Here is a 21,170-nt window from a genome sequence, read left to right on the forward strand (position 1 = left end):
TTTTTTTTAAGTACATAATGGTCCGTACTTATGCTATATAAAAACTAACACATATACTCTGAAGATTGATCTTTATGAAGAACTTCAGTAATTAAAATGGAATTTGGAATGCAAAATAAAGTGGTTGTCTAATTATTTTTGGAACAGTGACTCTATATATTCTTGTCATCTTTTTTATGATGCTTCTTGCATTGTTTAATATTTTGCCTGCAGAATCTCTTATTATTGCAACTGAGAGCTTGAGCTTTGTCTTGAGTCCTCTCAGTTTAAGATATGCAGTGTGTTCCTCGTTTTTGGTTTTCTAACTCTAGGTTTTTGCACATATCATTTTAATATTTTACTCTATTTACTCCAGCTTCCCTTTGAAAGTCTCTGCTCTCTTCTTTGACTTTATCATTTCTTCCATTTGCTTTAACTACTCTACAATGACAAAGCAAGTTTCCGAGTCTCTTCTGACATCCATGCTGATGTTTTCTTTCTTCTTGTCTTTTTGATGACCTTTGGCTTTCCTCATGTATGGTGTTCTCGATGTCCCCCCATTGCTCATTAGGTCTTCTGTCATCAGTGGTCAGTGCATCCAATCTGTGTCAGATGTTCTCAACATTCAGGTGGGGTAGACTCAAAGTACCATGTTTGATCTCATGGACTTCTTTTCATTTTCTTCAGCATCACCTGATGTTATAAACGAGGAACTGGTGTTCTGTTTCATAGTCAGCCTATGGCCTGGTTTTAGTTGCTATTGAGCTTCTCCAACAGCTCTTCCCACTGATAGAGTCATTTGATATCTATGCATTCCATCTGGAATAGTACACATATGTAGCCACCATTCGTGGGTTGGAAAAAAGTATCTGTAATGAAGTTGTTCATCTTACTAAATGCAATCATATGCCCTTCAGTTTCATTCTATCCCTAAGGCCATATTTTCCACTACTAATCCATCCTCTTTGTTTTCCACTTTTGCATTCCAATCATCAAGAATTATCAACGCAGCTTGACTCAGGTTTGATCAATTTCAGACTGAGGATGCTGGTGGAATTCTTAAATTTCTGCACCACCAGCTTTAGTGGTTGGCGAATAAATTTGAATATACAGTTGTACTGATTGGAATTCCTTATAGGTGGGCAGATATTACACTATCACAGACAGAATTATACTTCAAGATGGAACTTGAAATGCCCTTTTTGGACAATCAATGCAATGCCATTCCTCTTAAATCTGTCATTGCCCACATAGGAAGACCTGTGACTGCATGATTCAAAATAGCCAGTACCAGTGCATTTCAACTCACTCACACATTCATTGTTCCATTTCATTTTGATGACTTCTTTTCCTAGATTCCTACTTCATACTTTCCAAGATTCAAGTATTAATAGTTGTGTGCAGGTGTCTCTTTTCATTTGGAGTCATGTCCCATCAGAACTCTCCGTCGTGGCTCAACTTGTAACCAAACCAAAACAGGCTATCAGGTCAACACCAGGGAAATCTGCCCTCCTTAAAAGTATCGACCAGGTGAGAGCAGAAAGGTAGCATCTGCCCAGGGGTAAAGCTCAGAAGCCAGGGAGGGACAGGAAAGGAGGAGGAAGGGAAATGGTAGACACAGCGGGTCGTGGGAAAGGGCTGGTGATGTCATGGGGATTGCAGTCAATGTCACAAACAAAAATGTGTAAAAATTGTTGAATGGAAAACTGAGTTGCTCTGGAGACAAATGGAAAATCAATTTGCTCTGCAAACTTTCAACCAAATCACAATCGACAGTTGAGAAAACTTGAAACTAAGAGATGATGATTTGACAGAGATGACTGCAAAAGAGGACAGGAGACAAGAAATATTGCTGCTTTTCAGAGAAAAAATAAAAAGTTGAAGGAAGACAGAAGTCTGGCATAATTTCATAATCTTGGGATAATCACTATTAACAAGGTAGGATAAATAGATTTCATTGTGATAAAAGATACTGAATTTTTATTAAGTTGGCATTTGCATTCTAAATACAATTTTAAAGCCTGCTTTATTTTTCAAAGACTATGTAACTGCCTATATAGTTATGCATTGGCCTGCCGTCAACATGGTCAGCAGTTCAAAGACACCAGCCTGCTCCTTAGGACGTGGCTTTCTACTCCCATAGTTACAGTCCCAGAAACTCACAAGGGCAGTTCTACCCTGTCCTATAGAGTTGCTATGAGACAACGTTGACTCAATGGTAGTGAGATAATACTTCATCACATTAATATAAATAAAATTTATCTACTTATTATTGCTCATTTAAGTTGCTCCATTCTTTGACAAAATCGATATTTCAGTAAGTACCCTTACAAACACACTTTTGGTTTATTTTGTTATGTAATCTATAAGGATAAAAATCCTAGTTATCTAACTACCCAAGGGTATAAAGAAGGAGCCCTGAAGGCATAGGTTAAGATCTAGGCTTCTAACCACAAGGTTTCTTCCTGCTCCAAGGGAGAGAGATGAGGCTGTTTGTTCCTATACAAATGTAAACCTCGGAAACCCTGAGAAGTAATTCTACACTGCCCTGTAAGACTGCTATGATTGAAGAAAGCTGATGGTGCCCAGATATCAAAAGATATAGCATCTGGGGTCTTAAAGTCCTGAACGTAAACAAGCGGCCATCTAGCTAAGAAGCAACAAAGCCCACATGGAAGAAGCATACCAGTCTGTGTGATCATGAGGTGTCAGTGGGATCAGCTATCAGGCATCTAAACCCAGAATAAAACCATACCCAAGGTGAATGAGCAGGGGGGGAGCATGGAGTGGAGACAATTGCACATCCCCTCACAGAGGCGTCACAGGGAAGAAATGAGCCAGTCAGAGTGCAGTATAGCACCGATGAAACACACAACTTTCCTCTAGCTCTTTGGTGCTTCATTCACCCCACTATCATGACCTCAATTCTATCTTACAAATCAGATTAGACCAGAGCAGGCACACTGATACAGATAAAAGCCCCAAACACAAGGAATCCAGGATAAATAAACCCCTCAGGGCCAACAAAGACAGTAGAGATACCAGGAGGATTAAGGGAGAGTGGGGGGAGAAAGGGGGAATCGATCACAAGGATCAACCTAGAACCCCCCTCCAGGGGGACGAATAATGGAAAAGTGGGTGAGGGGTGATGGAATACGATGTAAAATATGGAAATAATAATCTTTAACTTATCAAGGGCTCATAAGAGAGGGTGGGCAGGGGTAAGGGAGGGAAGAAATGGGGAGTTGATATCAGGGGCTCAAGTGGGAAGAGAATGCTTTGAAAATGATGATGGCGGCATATGTGCAAATGTGCTTGACACACTGAATGAATGTATGGATTGTGATAAGAGATGTAAGAGTCCCCAATAAAAGTATTTTTAAAAATTAATTAAAAGGTTACTATGATTTCAAATGGACTTGATGGCAGTGGAAAGAATATTTTAAAATCAAATTGCTTATAAGAGCATCATGCCAATTTACATGGCCACTAGCAATGTCTAAGAATAATTGCCTCTCTGCAATCTTTAACATTAAAAATTACTCTTCTTTTAATTAAATTTCCTAAATAAACTGTGTTCAAGTCACAGAATTTCAATCACTCATTCAACAAAAATTCATTAAGTGCCCACTTCAATGGGCTCTGGGAATACAGCCAAACAGACATGGTTTCCACCCACAGGAAGTTCACAAATGACTGAATCCTTGTACCAAATCCAAGGCTCTTCTGTCTTTGTGGGGCTGTGGAAAGACCACCTACCATTCTCCCTGCCATTGAGTGGATTCCAACTCATAGCCGATCTGTATAGGGTTTCCAAGACTGTAAATCTTTGCAGAAGCAAACAACCTCATTGTTCTTCATCAGAGCAGCTGATCGGTTTGGCCACCGGCCTTGCAGTTAGCTGCCCAGCACCTAACCTACAGCCTAGCCAGGGCTCCTTTCTGCACTAATACCACACTAACAATCCAAGCCACTGTCAGTTTTTGCCTACTTCCCATTGCTGGCTCTGTCAATCACTTGTCTATGCTCAAAGCTAAATTTTTTAACACATATTAGAGTATACCTTTTATGGCTTCCCATTGCTCTTAGAATACAGTCTACGTTCCTAGTCTTCAAGGCTGTCATGAGCTGACTCTTGCTTTCTTCTCGCTCTCTTATCACTTTTTGTTTCACTGTTCCACTCCTGCGAGCCTGATTTTATGACTCTACCATCTCCCTTGCCAATCCTTGGCATAGCTTTCTCCTGTTCAGCCTTTAGGTTCTCCTTGAAGAGGTACTTCTTCAGGAAAACCTTTCCTGACTCCTTAACTTAGTAATATTTCTCATTAAGTTTCAAAGCTTCTTGTACTTGGCCTGCAAAGGACTTATGACTCCGATACTTCATTAGTTATTTCCATAATTATTAGCTTAGAGACTGCCCTACTAGACTGGAAGCTGTGCAAGAGAAGGAACCTGAACTATCAAGGTGTCGCCAATATCTGAGCCATTGACATATCCAATACCCGATATGGTTGGCCCTCCAAAATGGTTAGCTGAGGGAATGAAAAGATGAACAGAAAAATGAGCAGCAACAACAATCATCTTGGAGGATAACTCGAATCTAAAGAACACTATGAAAGTAAACAGAAGTCAGAGGAGGAAAATGGGTTCCAGATCTGGTATTAGGAACAGTTGTGAAACCGTCATTGAAAGTGCTGATGGAAATGGAGAGGAAAGCAGACTTCCCAGCCCAAGCCCTCTGGTGTCATTAACTCACTGGAAATGTGCTATAAGTGTTGGCCAAGAATGACAAAAGTCAAAGTGAAAGGTTTTCCTGGTACTTCAACTGTCACAATAATAAGTTATTTTGAATGTAGCCAGCCACCAGGTCCTCACATTTAACTGTCTAATTTCGCCCTGCATACAGATGGAATAAGTATGGTGAGAGAAGCTGACTTATATGAAGAAGAAGATGGAAGGTTGGGGGAAGGTTCATTAAAACCTGCGATCTGCAGATGACACAACCTTGCTTCCGGAAAGCGAGGAGAACTTGAGGCACTTGCTGCCAAAGATCAAGGACTGCAGCCTTCAGTATGCATTGCAACTCAATGTCAGGAGACCAAAATCCTAACAATTGGATCAATAGGTAACATCATGATAAATGGAGAAAGGTCAAAGTTGACAATCAGTGTTCATGGAAGTAGCCATCAAAAGATCAAAAGTTGCATTGCATTGGGTCATGCTGTTATGCAAGACCTCTTTAGAGTACCGAAAAGCAAGGATGTTAACTTTGAAGACTAAGGTGCGCCTACCCGAAGCCGTGGTATTTACCATCGCCTCATAGGTATGTAAACATTGGACACGTGGTATTTACCATCGCCTCATAGGTATGTAAACATATGTAAACAAGGAAGACTGAAGAAGAATCGATGCATTTGAATTATGGTGCTAGGGAGAAAATATTGATTATCATGGGCTGCTTAAAGGACAAATCAATCTGGGTTGGAAGAAGTAGGGCCAGAGTGCTCCTTAAAAGCTAGGATGGGAAGACTCTGTCATATTGTCAGGAGAGACCCATCCCTGGAGAAGGACATCATGCATGGTAAATAGAGGGGCAGCAAAAAAGAGGAAGGCCTTCAACGAGATGGATGGACACCGTGGCTGCAACGATGGGCCCAGATGTGGGAACAACTGTGAGGATGGCCCAGGACAGTATGGTGCTTCATTCTGCTGTGTAGAGGGTCACTATGGGTCAGAACTGTCTTGATGGAACCTAGCCACCACAACAAACTGTCCCATGTAGTGGAATGAGCTGTCCAAAGCAACAAACTCAATGATGCAGCAATAACTAGTACAAACGTCCTGCTCCAATTCTGACTATCTGCCCTTAAGTTATTTTTTGTAGGTCCCAAATTAAATCTGAACAAACAAATAAAAAGTTTCCCCCAAAAAACCTAGCATTCCTTTCTTCCCTCTTCACAGAATTGCATACCACTTCAGTGCTCAGTGACTCCCAACCTGCAGTGTGAGTGATACAAGGTGAGTAAGTCACAATCCATATAAAAAATATATTAGTAAAGCGCTGAACCTATTTCTAGGCATCTTTCTTTCCAGAAAAGCAAGAGCTTATCTAGGCACAAACCCCACATTTTGAAAAGCTAAGCGAAGACAGAGAGGACAATGTTTTTTAAAATACAGTTTGACGCAGGTTTATTAGAAAAAAGCTCAACTTTTCTTAAAAGTGAGGATACACCTTAAAGTGTCATTTATTCAATCAATAAGCAAGCCCAAGGGCAATTATGTATAGTTTATGATACGGCAGAAGAGATGGTGATAAATGTTAACATCACAGAGGCAGGGGCATTCTAATGTTAAGAGTATATTATCATCTAAGCATGAGGTCCACAAACCCTACCCAGACAACAGAGAGACATAATCTTTTGAAATACTGCTCTCAGTAACAGAGAGGGAAAAAGTTCTAATTCCCATAATTAGGATTATTTCCCAACAATTTAAAAACAACATAAAATTTCCACAAGTATTATAATTCAAAGACTAACTCTATAGTATGAGAGTTGATATTTCCAAGGTGCTCATTTCTGGTTTTGATTTCGCCTCATTCCAAAAAATATCTTAAATGTCATAAAGATTAATATATTAATTAATATTAAAATATATACATATGAATATACATACTGTTTGCATCTGTGGTGCACAGGCCCTGCTGACCAGACACAGAAGTTCATGGACACGTGGTTCACTAAGGCCAGTCATCTTCATAAGCTCCAGTGGAGAAAGACATAAAAAGTCCTGAAGAGACAAAGAAAATAGTTTAAACAGAGTTGGTACAAAAATATTGACATTAATAAGAAACTTTCAGTTGATACTATCCATGTGTAGATAAAAGGGCAATTAGTTACAAATCAAAGATTCATGTGTTCCTTACAGCATTTCCCCCCTAAATATGGCTTAGCTAAAAAATGTCAGGAGACTGTCTTATCTCCAGTCATCTATGGTACAGTGAAAGTACTTGGAGACTCTTCTGTCCCTAGTCTTTGTGACTATGTCAATGGGTGGGAGCATGTAAATAGGTCAGGTATGCCATTCTTCTGGGTATAACATGAGCAATTTCAGAAGCAAGAATAGAGAATCCCACAACCACCACAAAAGAATAGCCAGGAGCAAAGTGCAGTCAAGATCGCTGTGTGCAGAGGCAGAAGAGGCTTGCTGAGACCATAAGAAATGGCAGAGGAGCAGTGCCAAGACCATGAGACAGAGTGGTGGCCTTTCCAGTCCATGGAATGAGTAATGCTCATTTAAAACTAGGAGATCACAAAGCATTTATTTGCTAATTGAGAGATAATGAAACTGACCTTGGAGGGCTTGGTACATGCTGGAACATGGATGAACTTGAAAACCACATGCTGGGTGAAATAAGTCGAAAGGACAAATACCGCATGACTCCACTTACTTAAAGTATTTAGAATTGATAGAATTTTGCAAGACAGATGACTTCATTGCAAATACCATTTTACAACAACACAAATGGTGACTATATCTGCAGACTTCTTCAGGTGAAATACACAGACATCAAAATGACCACATTTGTGGGAAGAAACAATGGAGAAGTTCAATATCAGCAGCTAAAACAGGGCAAGGCACTGACTGTGGACTAGACCATCAATTTCTCATGTGTAAGGTCACATTAAAGCTGAAGAAAACTAAAATAAGTCTACGAGAGCCAAAATACGACCTTTAGTGTATCCCACCTTAATTTCGAGAACTTTTAAAGAACAGAGTTGAAACACTAAAGACAGAAGACCTGAGAAGCTGGGAGATGAGATTAAGAACATCATACATGAGAAAGCAAAAGGCCATTTAAAAGACAGGAAAGAAAGAAAAGACCCAAGTGGATAGCAAAAGAGATTCTGAAACTTCCACCTCATTGTAGAGTAGCTAAGGCAAATGGAAGTCAAAGAATTGAACAGAAAATGTCAAAGAGTAGCTCAAGAAGACAAAGTACTATGATATGTGCAGACTCAGAGCTGGAAAACCCACAGGGAAGAAGAGACCCAGCATATTTTAAACTGAGAGAACTCAAGAAAATGTTCAAACTTCCAGTTGCAACATTAAAAGATTCTTAACAAAACACAAAAACCCAAACAAAAGACTGTTAAAAAAATTCTAGGAGCTGGCATCGACTGGAAGGGACCCAACAGAATGCACAAAATGTAGAATAATGTCATTAACATCACATGCAAGTAAAATTTTGCTGCTCATTCAATGACGGTTGCAGCCGTACATTGACAGGAAGCTGACAGAAGTTCAGGATGGACTCAAAAGAGTACTCAGAACAAATGATATCATTGTTGGTATCAAATGCATTTTGGCTGAAAGCAGAGAATACCAGAAAGATGTTTACTTGTGTTGTTTTTACTATGCCAAGGATTTGACTGTGTGGACCATAACAAACTATGGATAGCCTTGAGAAGAACTGGAATTTCAGAATATTTAATTGTGCTCATGAGGAACTTATACATGAATCAAGAGGCAGCCATGCAAACAAACCAAGGGAAGACTGCATGGTTGAAAATCAAGAAGAATGTGCATCAGTATTGTATGCCCTCAGTAACGAATTCAATCTGTATGCTGAGCAAATCATCAGAGAAGCTGAACTATATGAAGAAGCACGTGGTACCATGATTAGAAGACGTTTTAAGAACCTGCGATGTACAGATGATACAACCTTGCTTGTTAAAAGTGAGGAGAACTTGAAGCACTTGCTGATGAAGATCAAAACCCAGATCCTTACACCTGGACCACTAGGTAACATTGGGATCAATGGGGGGGGGGGCAGTTAGATGTTGTCAGGGGTTTTGTCTTGCTTAGAGCCACAATCAATGCTCATAGAAGCAGCAGTCAAGAGAATGAATGATGCATTTGCCTTGGATAAATTTAGTACATACGTTTTTAAAGTGTTGAAAAGCCAGGATGCTATTTTGAGAACTAAGGTGAACTTCACTCAAGCCATGATATTTGCAATCACCTCATATTCATGGGCAAGTTCAACAATGAATAAGGAAGATCACAGAAAAATCTACATATTTGCATTATGGTGCTAGTAAAGAATACTGAAACTACTGTCGACAAACAAATCTGTCTTGGAAAAGTAAAGCCAGAATGTTCCTTAGAAGTGAGGGCAGTATTAAAAAAAAAAGTGAGGGCAGCAAGATTTCTTCTCAGGTAACTCTGGACATGTTATCAGGAGAGACCAGTCTCTAGAGAACAACATCATCCTTGGTTACACGAGCAGCAAAAAAGAGGAATACGCTCAACAAGATGGGTTGACACAGTGACTGCAATAATGGGCACAAAAGCCCAGGAATAATTGTGAGTGTGGCTTGTGGTGCAGGAGCAAGCAGTGTTTCATTCTGCTGTGCACAGAGTCACTGTGAGTTGGAACGGATTCAATGGCGCCTAACAACAAGCTCCCTGTGAACTGGAGAAGACTCAACGGCAGCAGGTTTGTTTAGTTTGTTTGTTTTAAGGTAGAATTAAGATTAATTTGTATATGAAATTTCTCCTTGAAATCAATGGCCTTTTACCTGGCAGGTGACAATCTGCTGTCTGCTCAGACGATCACATAGGTCTTGTGATAAACCCACTCGTCTAAGTTTCTTGCTAGCCATGGCTCCAGGTCCAAGTAACCCTGAAAAAACATCAGAGAGCAGTATAAGCAATAGCTAGTGATCTATCCAAAATACAACCTAAAAACTTCTTCAGGCTTCTCCATATGAAAAAGGTTATGTGTACTATATGTACTATCACTGACAAAATGAAGGAAGGCTATGGTAGATATGTCTACGTCCTAATCTCCTAACCAAAAATTAAACCTGTTGCTTCTGAGTCAATTTTGACTCACAGCAACTCATTTGGGCAGAATAGAACGGCCACCTGTGGTTCCCAAGGCTGTAATCTTTAAGGAAGCAGACAGCTAAAACCACTTACCTTCTCAATTAGCAGCTGAAAATTTAACCACTTCACCACCAGGGTCCCTTCCTATTCCTCACAACCCATGAATGTGACCTTATTTCATAATAGGATCTTTGCAGGTGTAATTAATGTAAGGGTGTTGAAATGAGACCTCCCCCCTGGACTATTCAAACTGTCTAAAAACCAAACTCATTGCCATAGTGAGTTGATTCCGGCTCTGGAGACTCTGTAGGACAAAGAACTGCCCTCTGTGGGTTTCCAAGACTACCCCTTTACAGGAATTAAAAACCTCATCTTTCTCCAGCAAAGCTGCTGCTTTTTCAAACTGCTGATCTTGCGGTTAGCAGCCCAACCCATAACCACTAACTACTTGGATTATCCAGAAGGGTCCTAAGTCCAATGACATGGGTCCTTCCAAGAGACAGGAGACGCCAGGGACAGAGAGAAGAGTGCCATGTGAAGATCTAGGCAGAGATTGCAGTAAGTAGCTCTGAGTCAAGAAACACTGACAGTCACAGAAGCTCAAGAGGCAAGAAACAAAATCTCCACTAAAGCTTCTAGATCAGCGGCTCTCAGCCTGTGCGTCTCGATCCCTTTGGGGGGTCAAATGACCCTGTCACAGGGGTCACCCAATTCATAACAGTAGCAAAATTTCAGTGATGAAGTAGCAATGAAAAAATTTTATGTTTGGGGGGTCACCACAACATGAGGAACTGTATTAAAGGGTTTCAGCATTAGGAAGGTTGAGAACCACTGTTCTAGATGGTTGGAGAATAAATTTCTAGTGTTTTTCCCTAGCCCGTTTAAGGTAGTTTCTTACAGCGGCCCTGTATAACACTAAGCTGCTGGTGGTGTTAGCTGCCAGTTGAGTCAGCTCCAACTCATGATGACCCCTAATGCATAAAGGATCAGACTGGTGTTATTTATAGGGTAAAGAACTGATTGCATTTTGTAATGGTTGAGAATATGCACAGCAAAAACACCACCAATTCATGTCTACATGTACAATTCAGTAGCAGTGATCGGCCCCACACTAAGCCTACAAATCAGGTCAGCATCACAATCCTACCAGATGTAGCTTCCTAAAAAGGTGCTCTTCTCCCTAACCCCCCCCCCCCAAGTGCTCTCATCTCCTCACCCCCATCCTTTAAAACTCCCCAGGACACTTTTAGACCACAGGCTAAATTTCCAATTGTTTCTGACTGCATAGAGATCCTTCAGAAAACCAGTCCTTCCTTCACTTCCTCCTCATTCATACATCAGATTGTAAGGTTCAGAGACTGACCTTCCTGGCAAGGTACTTCTCTGGGAGTCTTAATTTCCTCATCTGGAAAACAAGGATAACTCCAGTAACTCATTCATAGTTGCACATGCAGGCAAAAGATGGACAGTGACCAAAGAAGTGCTGACTTTGAATTATAGTGTAAGTGAAGAATATTGAATATACACCACATCTGTCCTAGAAGAAAGGAAGTACAGCCAGAATGCTCCTTAGAAGCAAGGATAGAGAGACTTCAGTTCATGTACTTGGGACATGCATGGTATCAGGAGGGATCTGTCCCTCAAAAAAACCTTAAGAACACATTGCCACGGAGCTGATGCTGATTTACAGCGACCCAATAGGACAGAGTAGAACTGCCCCTGTGAGTTTCCAAGACTAACTTGTTAGGGGAGTAGAAAACCCCATCTTTCTCCTGAGGAGAGGTTGGTGGTTTCGAACTGCTGGTTTATGGTTCTATTTCCTACACTAGAGACTGTACATTCTGGTGTGCGTGTGTGCTAATGAAGCTTGCAACGATGTTCCAAAGGAGCCCAGAGGGTCCTGTGGTTACCTGCTCAGCTGCTAAGGTTGGTTGGAACCTACCAACTGTAAAGGTTGGTTGGAACCTACCAACTGTTCCTGGGGAGGGAGACGTGGCAGGATGTTTCCATAAACATCCGCCTTGGAAACCCTAGGATGCAGCTCTACTCCGTCCTACAGCGTTGCTCCGAGTTGGAATCGGCTATAATGGCACTCAGCAACAACGGGCATACGAAACCTCTCCCCTCCCCACCAAGAAAAGAAAAATCCTAGTCTGTGTACAATGAAGACAGTGAAGTAGCAGTTATCGCTAATATTTATTGAGTCCTTCTTACGTGCCACACGGTTGGAAGGGTTTTGATTTTACTCCATTTTACAGATGTTCCTGAGGCACTGAATTGAGAAACTGGCACAGGTCAAGCAGCTCAGAAATGGTGGCGTCCACACTCGAACCCAGTGATCTGACTCCCCTGCTACACCACACCGGGAGGGCAACCCCAAAACTTCCTCTCGTGCCTGAGCCCGTGTGCGTGCACTGCACGGTAAGGGCGAAGACAGTGGCAAAAACACCCCCCAGGGCTCCCTTTAGAGCTTACTTTAGCATCCAGAATCTAGGAACAGATTCCGGCCTCTCAACCTCAAAAAAAAAAAACTCATTCGCGCAAAAGAGAGCCCCAGATCCGCGCGGGTGTTGGTGAAGATCCCTACCAAAGAGACTCCCCGGTCACACCGAGACCAGCGCCCACGAGCCCAAGGAAGACGCGGGGAATAATAAGCACAATCCACTTTCCCACAACCTCCGCCTCACAAAACCTCCCGGTACCGGGTCTGCACCAGCAAGCTTTCAAAGTTTCCCCCCCCTTATAGAGTTCCCCGCCAAAAGAGCCGGCGGCAACAACTGAGGCGCTGATTGGGTCCTCTCCTTTCTCTATTAGCCAATCAGAGGCAGGAACGGGCATAGGCTGGCTCCGCTGCTTACTGGGAATTGTAGTTCACAGTCTATAGTCCGTCTTTCTCAAAAACAGATGAAAGATTATATTAGATAGATGATTAGATCGATAGATCGATAGATAGACAGACAGACAGACAGACAGACAGACAGACCAAACCCAACTGCTATTTAATCTATTCTGACTCACAGCGAACCTATAGGACGGGGCATATCTGCCCTTGTGGATTTGCGCGACTAACTGCTTACGGGAGTAGAGAGCCTCATCTTTCTTCAGTAGAGTAGCTGGTAGTTTCCAACTGCTGGCCTTTCGGTTAGCAATCCAACTAATAGCCCACTACACCTCCAGGATGCCTTATTCTATTAGAGACAGGTCTGAGAAAATTTCTCAGTATAGTGATTATCCAAATCCGGTAAGGGCACGCCACCAAGGAGATTTCGAAATAAGGGAAATTTTTGCTTAGAATTTTCTCTTCTTTTATGTATGCAATTTAAAATCGCTTAAAGGAGCAGAGAGACTTGGTAGTTATCTGAGGAATCGTTGAAAATCCCTCCTTCATATAAGAAGAGGGTCTTTTGTTTGGTCTGGTTTACTTTTTAAATGCAATCATGAGATCGTTTGGAAAATGCTGAATGAAATCGTTCAACCTGAAAGGTGAGAGTTTGCCATTAAAGAAGAGCTGAAGGAAACCAAGAGGAGAGTTAGTGTAAGGCGCCTGTGGCTAGAAGGAAGCCCAATACACTTCCTGGTATCAGATCACTCTCTGCAAAAGCCTTTGCTCTCCTCTCCCATACCCCAGTGTGTAGGTCCCCAGGGGGTGCAAACGGTTTCATGCTTGACTAACCCAAATGCAGAAGTCCTGATGGCTTGCTGGTTACACAATGCGCTGCTAAGGACAAGGTCTGAAGTTTGAAACCACCAGCCATTCCACAGGAAAAAGAGGAGGCTTCCTACTCCTGCAAAGAGTTATCATCTCCAGAAAACTCACAACTGCCCCCAGTTCCACCCTGCCCTATAAGGTCACTGTGAGTTGGAATTAACTAGACGGCAGTGCATTGAGGGGTGCTCTGAAGGCCTGACAATCTACAGCCAAGAAAACTTTTATTGATCAGTTCTACTTTGTAATGATGTTACTTTTGCAACAATGCTATTTAAGTACTAAGGTGTGCCTGACTGTCATTGAATAAGAAAAACCAAAGAATTGGTGCATTTGAATTGTGGTGCTAGAAAATAATAATAAAAGTACCACAGACTGCTAAAGGGTAAACCCATCTGTCTTGGAAGAAGTATGGCCAGAGTGCTCCTTAGAGACATGGAGACTTGCAAAGTCTTACATACTTTGGACATATTCTCAGGAGACACCAGTCCCTGGAGAAGGACATCATCCTTGGTAGAGGAGCAGCAAAGGAGGGCACGAGCCTCAAGGAGATGAACTGACAGCAGTTGTAACAATGCTTCCTTCTGTTGTGCATAGGGTGGTTATGGGCCAGAACTAACTAGATGGCACCAAACAACAACATGCTATGACAGGTTTGGGTGTGTTTTTTTAATTATTGTTGTTGTTTAATTCTTGACCTGCACCTTTTACTGGACAATGAGTCCACTGAACATGGGACCATAGCTCATTCAGCTCTTCTAACCCCTTCTTGTAAGACAGACGGTCCCTGGGTGGCATAATGAGTTACAAGTCGGGCTGCACCCCCAGGGAGGGGCAGGGGGGAGTTGGTGGTAGTGGGGAGGATAAAGCTGTCTACTCCCATAAAGATTTGCAGCTAGAAACTCAAGGCGCAATTCCACTCTGTCCTGTAAGGTCTCTGTGAATCAGAATCGACTCCATGACAGTTAAGTTTGGATTTGGTTTCCTAAGATAGGGCCTTGTAATACTATTCAATTAAAAGTTGTCGCGAGAAGAATGAGGAAATGAATGAACGGAGGGGGCGGGCGGGACAGAAAATTCCGATCGCACGTTTTGGTATCGGATTCAGAGAAATGTCAACGAGATTGATAACCACGGAGGATTCAAGTCTTGCTGCTGGAGTCATCCCTGGTGCCTGACGACGCTAGGAACAACAGAGGAACTGATACCAAGGGCTCGATAGAAACTAAATGTCTAGAAAATAATGATGGCAACATATGGGCAAATATGCCTGATACAATCCATGTATGGATTGTTCTAACATGGATTGTTCTAAGGGTTGTTTAAGAGTCCCCAATGAAATGCAGTTTTAATTAAAAAAAAAAAAGTTGACAACAAATGCTAGAGAGAAGACAGAAAGGGCGAGGGGCGGGGGTGCAGATCAAGAAAAGCACCTCTTCCCGTCTCTGGCTCGGCCGAACGCAGCACTGAAGCGGCTGAGAAGAAAAGCTCTGCGGTGTAGACAGGCAGGGTCCAAATCCCGGAAGCCGATTCACTCTTGCCCAGCTTCCCAGCTCTCCCCAGAGGGGAGCGCTGTCGTCACGTGCCCCAAACAAATACGGCGAATCAGCGGGTAGCTTTCCTCCCTTCAGCCAATGGGAGCAGCGGCTCTCGGTTGTCGCTCCACCCCCGACCGGCGGGGCCTGTCACGTGACTCGGCGCAAACATGGCTTCGCTGGGAGCCCGGTTGCTTTGGGCGCGGGCGGCAGGTGAGTGTGAGGCGTCTCCGAGCCGGCGGTTGCGTCCCTGCGCCTCCACGCCCACCGACCCCCGTTTCTGACACGGCTCTTCGATCTCCGGCCCTGGCCGAGGGTTCAAAATAGAAGGTTGTCGCCGAATTTCTCATCTTTGAGGGGCGACCACCTGGGGATTGGGAGCTGGACCGAGCATTACAGCTCAAAAGGGAACTGGAAGACAAGACAGTTGCAGGTCTTCGCTCTGCGCAAATACAGGGATGACTGTTAATTCAAATAAAGGGTCGCGGCGAAGGATAGCATCCATCCCGTGGGGAAAGGTGGCAGTTCTCAAAAGGAGAGAGTAGAGTGTCAAATGAAAGTTAAAATGAGCCTGGGGGAAGGACGTCGCACCTTTCCCAGTCGGGTTTGTAGTTGCTGGTTGAACTAGGAGTTGCTGCCCTTTCGTGTCACCGGCGCTTCTGTTGTTCCTAACAGGTAGTCTACAGATGAGAAAAATGTGCTTGGCTTAACTCACCCAGCGCCACCTCCCCTGTGCTCCGAAAATGCCTCATCCATTTGGAGAAGAGGAAGCTGCCTCCCAGAAGCAGCTTTGGGGCTTTTTCTGTGAGTGCCTGCGGAGGGGAGATTGGGAGCTGGCACAGGCATGTGTGCCACCACTACACCAGGGGCAAGGGGATATCCCGCAGAAGGTGGAAGACATACTTCGGGCGCTGGTGGTGTGTCCTGATTTGCTGAGGTAAGCGATCCCTCTTCGTGGCAGGCAATCACAGGACCGGAAATACAGGGTTCAAGGTTGAGGGTCAGATCAGTGTGCCACACTCAACTACCCTCTGAAAAATTAGTAGGGGCAGACTGTATTTCACACCCTCTGAAATGTTTTCTCTAAGATATGCTTCTTATTAGTCAACATTGATTTTGATTTTGGATTATTATCTGGAACTGGATTTAAGCCTGGCCACTAAAATGTGCCTAAAACTCTTGTTTCAGGAGTATCACCGAAAGCATTTTCATTACTTCCAAGAGGGCAAACCTTGCTGTCCTCTTGCTTATGCAATAGTTAATATTGTTGTAACTTTAACCAAATACTGAGAGTGAATGGCTTTCAATCTTTTTTTTTCTCCGGGTTTGAAATCATTAGAGTCACAAGAAGTTGCAAAGGAAAGACACCGAGTTCTGGGTACCCTTCCTCAGCTTCCTCCCCTGGGGTTATCTCATAGACTGTAGCTGTAGTATGATCTGATTGCAAAGCCAAGAAATTGACAGTAGCACATCACCGTGGACTCGACTACAGACCTCACTTTGTTCTCGCCTTGTGTAAAAGCTACATTCCTTGCTTGTGCGTGGCTCTAAGCAGTTTTATCCATCTATAGATTCATGTAACTGCCACCACAATCGATTTCATCACCACAAAAGAACCCCCTTATTCCCAGGGGCTGCTCTGTGTATTGCCACTGCACCTCCCTCTCTGTCCCCTGGTGACCACTAATCGGTTCTCCATCCTAGATTTTTAATGAAGTTCATCTTTAATTAATTAACAACACGTTGTAGCAGACTGGAATGTAGTTAGTCAGCCCCTTACTTGCTGTTCAGTTAGACATAGTGTGTTATGCGTTGGGCTGTGATCTGAAAAGTCTGCAGTTGGAGACCACCAGAAGGGGCTTTCTACACTCATAAACAGTTACAGTCTTGGAAGCTCAAGGGGCAGTTCTCCGCTGTAGAGGGTTGCTATGAATCTGGGTCAATTCTGATGGCGGTGGCTGTTCTGTTACACTGTTTAAGTGACGTGTCAGCACACATACTTCCTGCCATCGAATCGATGCCACCTTATAGGAAAGGATAGAAATGCCCCCTGAAATTTCTAAGACTGTAACTGTTTATGGGAATTGAAAAGCCCTGTCTTTCACCTGTGGAGTGGCTCGCGGTTTCGAAATGCTGATCTTGCAGTGGGCGCCTCCTGAGCACACCTGTAGGAGGGAAACAAGTGATACGTGATTGTTTTCTTCCTTTAATTTTTCCCCTTAAATTTGAGTTCTAAACATGTACTGTCTAATATCAATTACTAGTCAAAGAAGGGCTTAAGAATTTCTTTACTACTATTTTTTAATTGAAAAATTTTTTTGTAAAGTTCTTTCTAAAAGACTACTCCATTTCTCTAATCAAGAATATACTTTAGTTAGCCTTAGCTATTAATGATTTCCTATGTGTTTTTTCATTTATTAAAAAAATAATGGGGAGTAGATAAGGAGGTAAAGACGGGATTGATCAGTTTTTTTAAATAGAAGATGTTAGCCCTGTTTGGGTTTTAATGTGTTATAGAAATGTCATAGACATTTGAAGATTTTTATTAGAGAAGTACCTTGCTTATTCAGGTATAGTCTAAATCTTGGATCACAAAAGAGAAATGTGGTCGACACTCATTTTTAAGGGTAACACTCTTATCACACTTAACAGATGTGGACAGGATACCAGCCCTCAAAAATTCGCCTGGGTCTGGCTTCTTGTCTTGGAAGAATGGTTCATCCAAGGAAAGGTGAGTAGGGCTACATCTCAGTTTTTCTCCTATGTCTGGGGTGCAAAAAAAACTTAGAAGTAATTGCAGAATTTACTTTTTGTCTTTGATTCGTTTTTGTGAAGTATAGTGGGATAAGAGTTGGGCTGCTAACCCCAATGTCTGTGGTTCAAACCTACCATCCACTCCATAAGAGGCAAATGAGGCTCTCTGCTTTAGTAAAGATTTACAGCCTCAGGAACCCTATGAAGCAGCTTGGCTCTGCACTAGTAGTGTCATTATACATTGGAATTAACAGGAGTTTTATCATACTTTAGTTTCGACACAGAGAACAGCTTAAATTGTTACTGTTATCTCCTTACCTAAATTAATTCATCAATTCACTAATATACACTAACATACAAGGGGACTTTAAAACATTCGTGGAAAAAATGAACGAAAAGATCATGGAATTTTTCCACGCATTTTTTTTTTTTGCAAGCCATTGGAGGTGTTGCCTTTTTGTTACATATTGCTTGCTTTGTGCCTTATGAGGACTTTCCAAAACTCAGTGAAAGTGATGAGGTAGGGAGTGAGGTGACGTTTGGACCTATTCAACACTCAAGTAAAGGAAAATGGTCAGAACTTCAATTGCCTTCCTTCCAAATATTTTACTTTTAATAGTCTTGTACAGTGCAATTTCATGTATTTTAAACTCCATTCATTAGTAATTAAATAAGTCAGAGCAGTTGAAAGAAAAGTTATTAAACATAAAAAATGCAGTGAGAAAATGAATAATTCAAGAGTATTTGTTAAAAGTCACCTATATGTGATGAAACTGTCAATAATTATTTCAAAGCCAGAAGAAAATGTAAGAGACTAGGGAAACTAGATTAATGGAAACAGAACAACCAGACCAGAAGTGATGAAGCTATTCATACATTGCGAAGAATGTAACCAGTAATCGGTGTAATTGAATAATTTGTGTAGAAATTATTGGCTGAGAACCTAAACTGCTGTGTAAATCTTCAGCAAGCACACAATTTTTTAAAAATTTATTTTTAAGACAACTTGTAAGGAAATACTCCCCGCCCCCCTTGAAATAAAACTGACATGAAAAGCCTTTTTCTGAGAGTGTAATTAAGGAGCCTGCGTGTCTGATAATGGCGGTTGAATAATTTGGAAACAAATAATGATGGAACCAGTGTAAAAACTGTTGAACTGACAAATGTTACATCTATACAGTAAAGCAGGGTTTTCTTTTTTAATCCATAAGATTTTCAATAAATCACCAGGTCTTTCTTCCAAGTCCACCCTGGGTGGACTCAAACCTCCAACCTTTCAGTTAGTAACCAAGGGCATTAACTATTGGTACGCACGCGTCACTATGTGTTGGAATTGGCTTAATGGCAATAAGTTTGGAGTGTGGTGTTTTTTTTTATTGATTCTTTGTAGATTTGCTTCCTCCCATCTATTAAGCAATCCTGTACAGTGAGCATGAGGACTCTTCCCAGTGTTCCTTTTTCCTTCATGTTTTATAAGCAGCAAGGCAGGGAACATCCCTGCAGCCCAATCTCTGATAAAGAGGCAGAAAGCAAATTATGGATGAAGAAAAGGAAAAATGTCTTGGAAGTTCAAAGGATTTTACAAGATCTGATTTCCAGCCCTCTGTTGGAACCGTAATTCTCTTGCCAAAAAGAGTAGAAGGTGCTCTTAACTCCATCATTTCATTGCCACATCTTTGAGTCTCATCATCAGCTGATAGATGATGCCTTGCAGGTTGCATCGTACTAGAACTTTCTAGAGTAATGAATGACTCTACTGTCAGCGTATTTCGGGGCTCATTCTCCCCTGACTTATTTATAATCTGTGTCTAACAGCCCAAGTACAACTGTATTGCAGAATGGCTGTGACCCGAGAGTTACTATAGCACATGAAGAGACAATAGTTTTACTCCCCAGTAAATAGGAACTCACCGCAACAATAAAGTTTGATAGTAAAGAAAAGGAAAGAGGAAATGACAGTTTCATCTAGTATGTAAAAAGGAAACTTTTTTTATATTTTTTTATTAACATATATCATTCCATAGTTCAATCACATCAAGCAGAATGGTACAATTGCTACCACAGTCTGTTTGCAAACATTCTTTTTCTCCATAGACTCCTTGACATCGTCTCCCCTTCACCTCCCCCACACTGACACCACCCCCGCACCTCCACCAGTCCTACTTGCTACTTGCTGCCTCTATAGGTTCATCAATCCTGGGTTTAATATTAAAAAATAACAAACAAAAAAACATATAACACAACTTCAAGAGGGTGACTTCCAATGACATGACACCTATGAGATACATCCTACTATGGAAAAGCAGAAACCAAACAGAACAATACAAACAGGATACAGATGATTTAGGAAACCAGATCAGGTCCAGCATGTCTTGTAGGGAGGAAGAAGGAAACTTTTTAAAAATCATTTTATTGGGGACTCGTACCACTCTTATCACAATCCATACATCCATCCATTGTGTCAAGCACATTTGTACATATGTTGCCATCATCATTCTCAGAACATTTCCTTTCTACTTGAGCCCCTGGTATCAGCTCCTCATTTTTCCCCTTCCTCCCCCAGGCTCCCTCCTTGAACCCTTGATAATTTATAAACTATTACTATTTTTCATGTCTTACACTGTCCGATGTCTCCCTTCACCCACTTTTCTGTTGTCTTTCCCCCAGGGAGGGGGTTATATGTAGATCTTTGTGTTCAGTTCCCCTTTTCTCCCCCCACCTCCCCTCTCCCCTCCTGGTATCGCTACTCTCTTTATTGGTCCTGAGAGGCTTATCTGTCCAAAATTCCCTTGTTTCCAGCTCTTAGCTGTACCTGTGTACATGCTCTGGTCTAGCTGGATGTGTAAGGTAGAACTGGGGTCATGATAGTGGGGAGGAGGAAGCATTAAAGAAGTAGAGGAAAGTTGTATGTTTCATCCATGCTATACAGGAAAAAGGAAACTTTTTAAAATCATTTTATTGGGGGCTTGTACAATTCTTATCACAATCCATCCATACATCCATTGTGTCAAGCACTTATGTACATTTGTTGCCCTCATCATTCTCAAAACATTTGCCTTCCACTGAGCCCTTAAAAAGGAAACTTTTAACAGAAGCTGGAAGACTTAGAAAAGGACAGGTAGACAAGTGCTAGAAGATGGGGACGCAGCCAGTGTAACGGCTGGCTTCGTAGAGCCACTGTAAGAATGCCATACCTGTGAGTCAACCAGCTGTAGTACCCACACTATTCCTCCGGGTCCTTGAGGCTTCCTCACCTCCCCCACTATCATGACCCCAGTCCTGCCTTTCACTGTGGGCTAGAC

The 21,170-nt window shown here is 42.1% G+C and overlaps 2 protein-coding genes across 2 annotated transcripts in view; one reads left to right on the forward strand and one right to left on the reverse strand.

Moving 5' to 3' along the window:
- Positions 1-15,079, reverse strand: part of RAD51B (RAD51 paralog B) — a 774,217-nt gene extending 759,138 nt beyond the window's left edge. Inside the window, exons 1-3 of the mRNA XM_013003662.3 lie at positions 15,013-15,079; positions 9,564-9,667; positions 6,655-6,768 (exon numbers count right to left, since the gene is read on the reverse strand). Coding sequence (XP_012859116.2) covers positions 6,655-6,768; positions 9,564-9,647 — 198 coding nt within the window. The 5' untranslated portion in view covers positions 9,648-9,667; positions 15,013-15,079. The remainder of the gene's footprint in view (positions 1-6,654; positions 6,769-9,563; positions 9,668-15,012) is intronic.
- Positions 15,080-15,283: 204 nt separating this feature from the next.
- Positions 15,284-21,170, forward strand: part of ZFYVE26 (zinc finger FYVE-type containing 26) — a 77,798-nt gene continuing 71,911 nt past the window's right edge. The window contains exons 1-3 of the mRNA XM_045287620.1: positions 15,284-15,327; positions 15,790-16,051; positions 17,767-17,845. Of these exons, the coding sequence (XP_045143555.1) occupies positions 15,858-16,051; positions 17,767-17,845 (273 nt within the window). The 5' untranslated portion in view covers positions 15,284-15,327; positions 15,790-15,857. The remainder of the gene's footprint in view (positions 15,328-15,789; positions 16,052-17,766; positions 17,846-21,170) is intronic.

The sequence above is a fragment of the Echinops telfairi genome, unplaced genomic scaffold, assembly GCF_000313985.2.
Source record: "Echinops telfairi isolate 266 unplaced genomic scaffold, ASM31398v2 ScPeMD7_18;HRSCAF=68, whole genome shotgun sequence".
Taxonomy (NCBI): domain Eukaryota; kingdom Metazoa; phylum Chordata; class Mammalia; order Afrosoricida; family Tenrecidae; genus Echinops; species Echinops telfairi.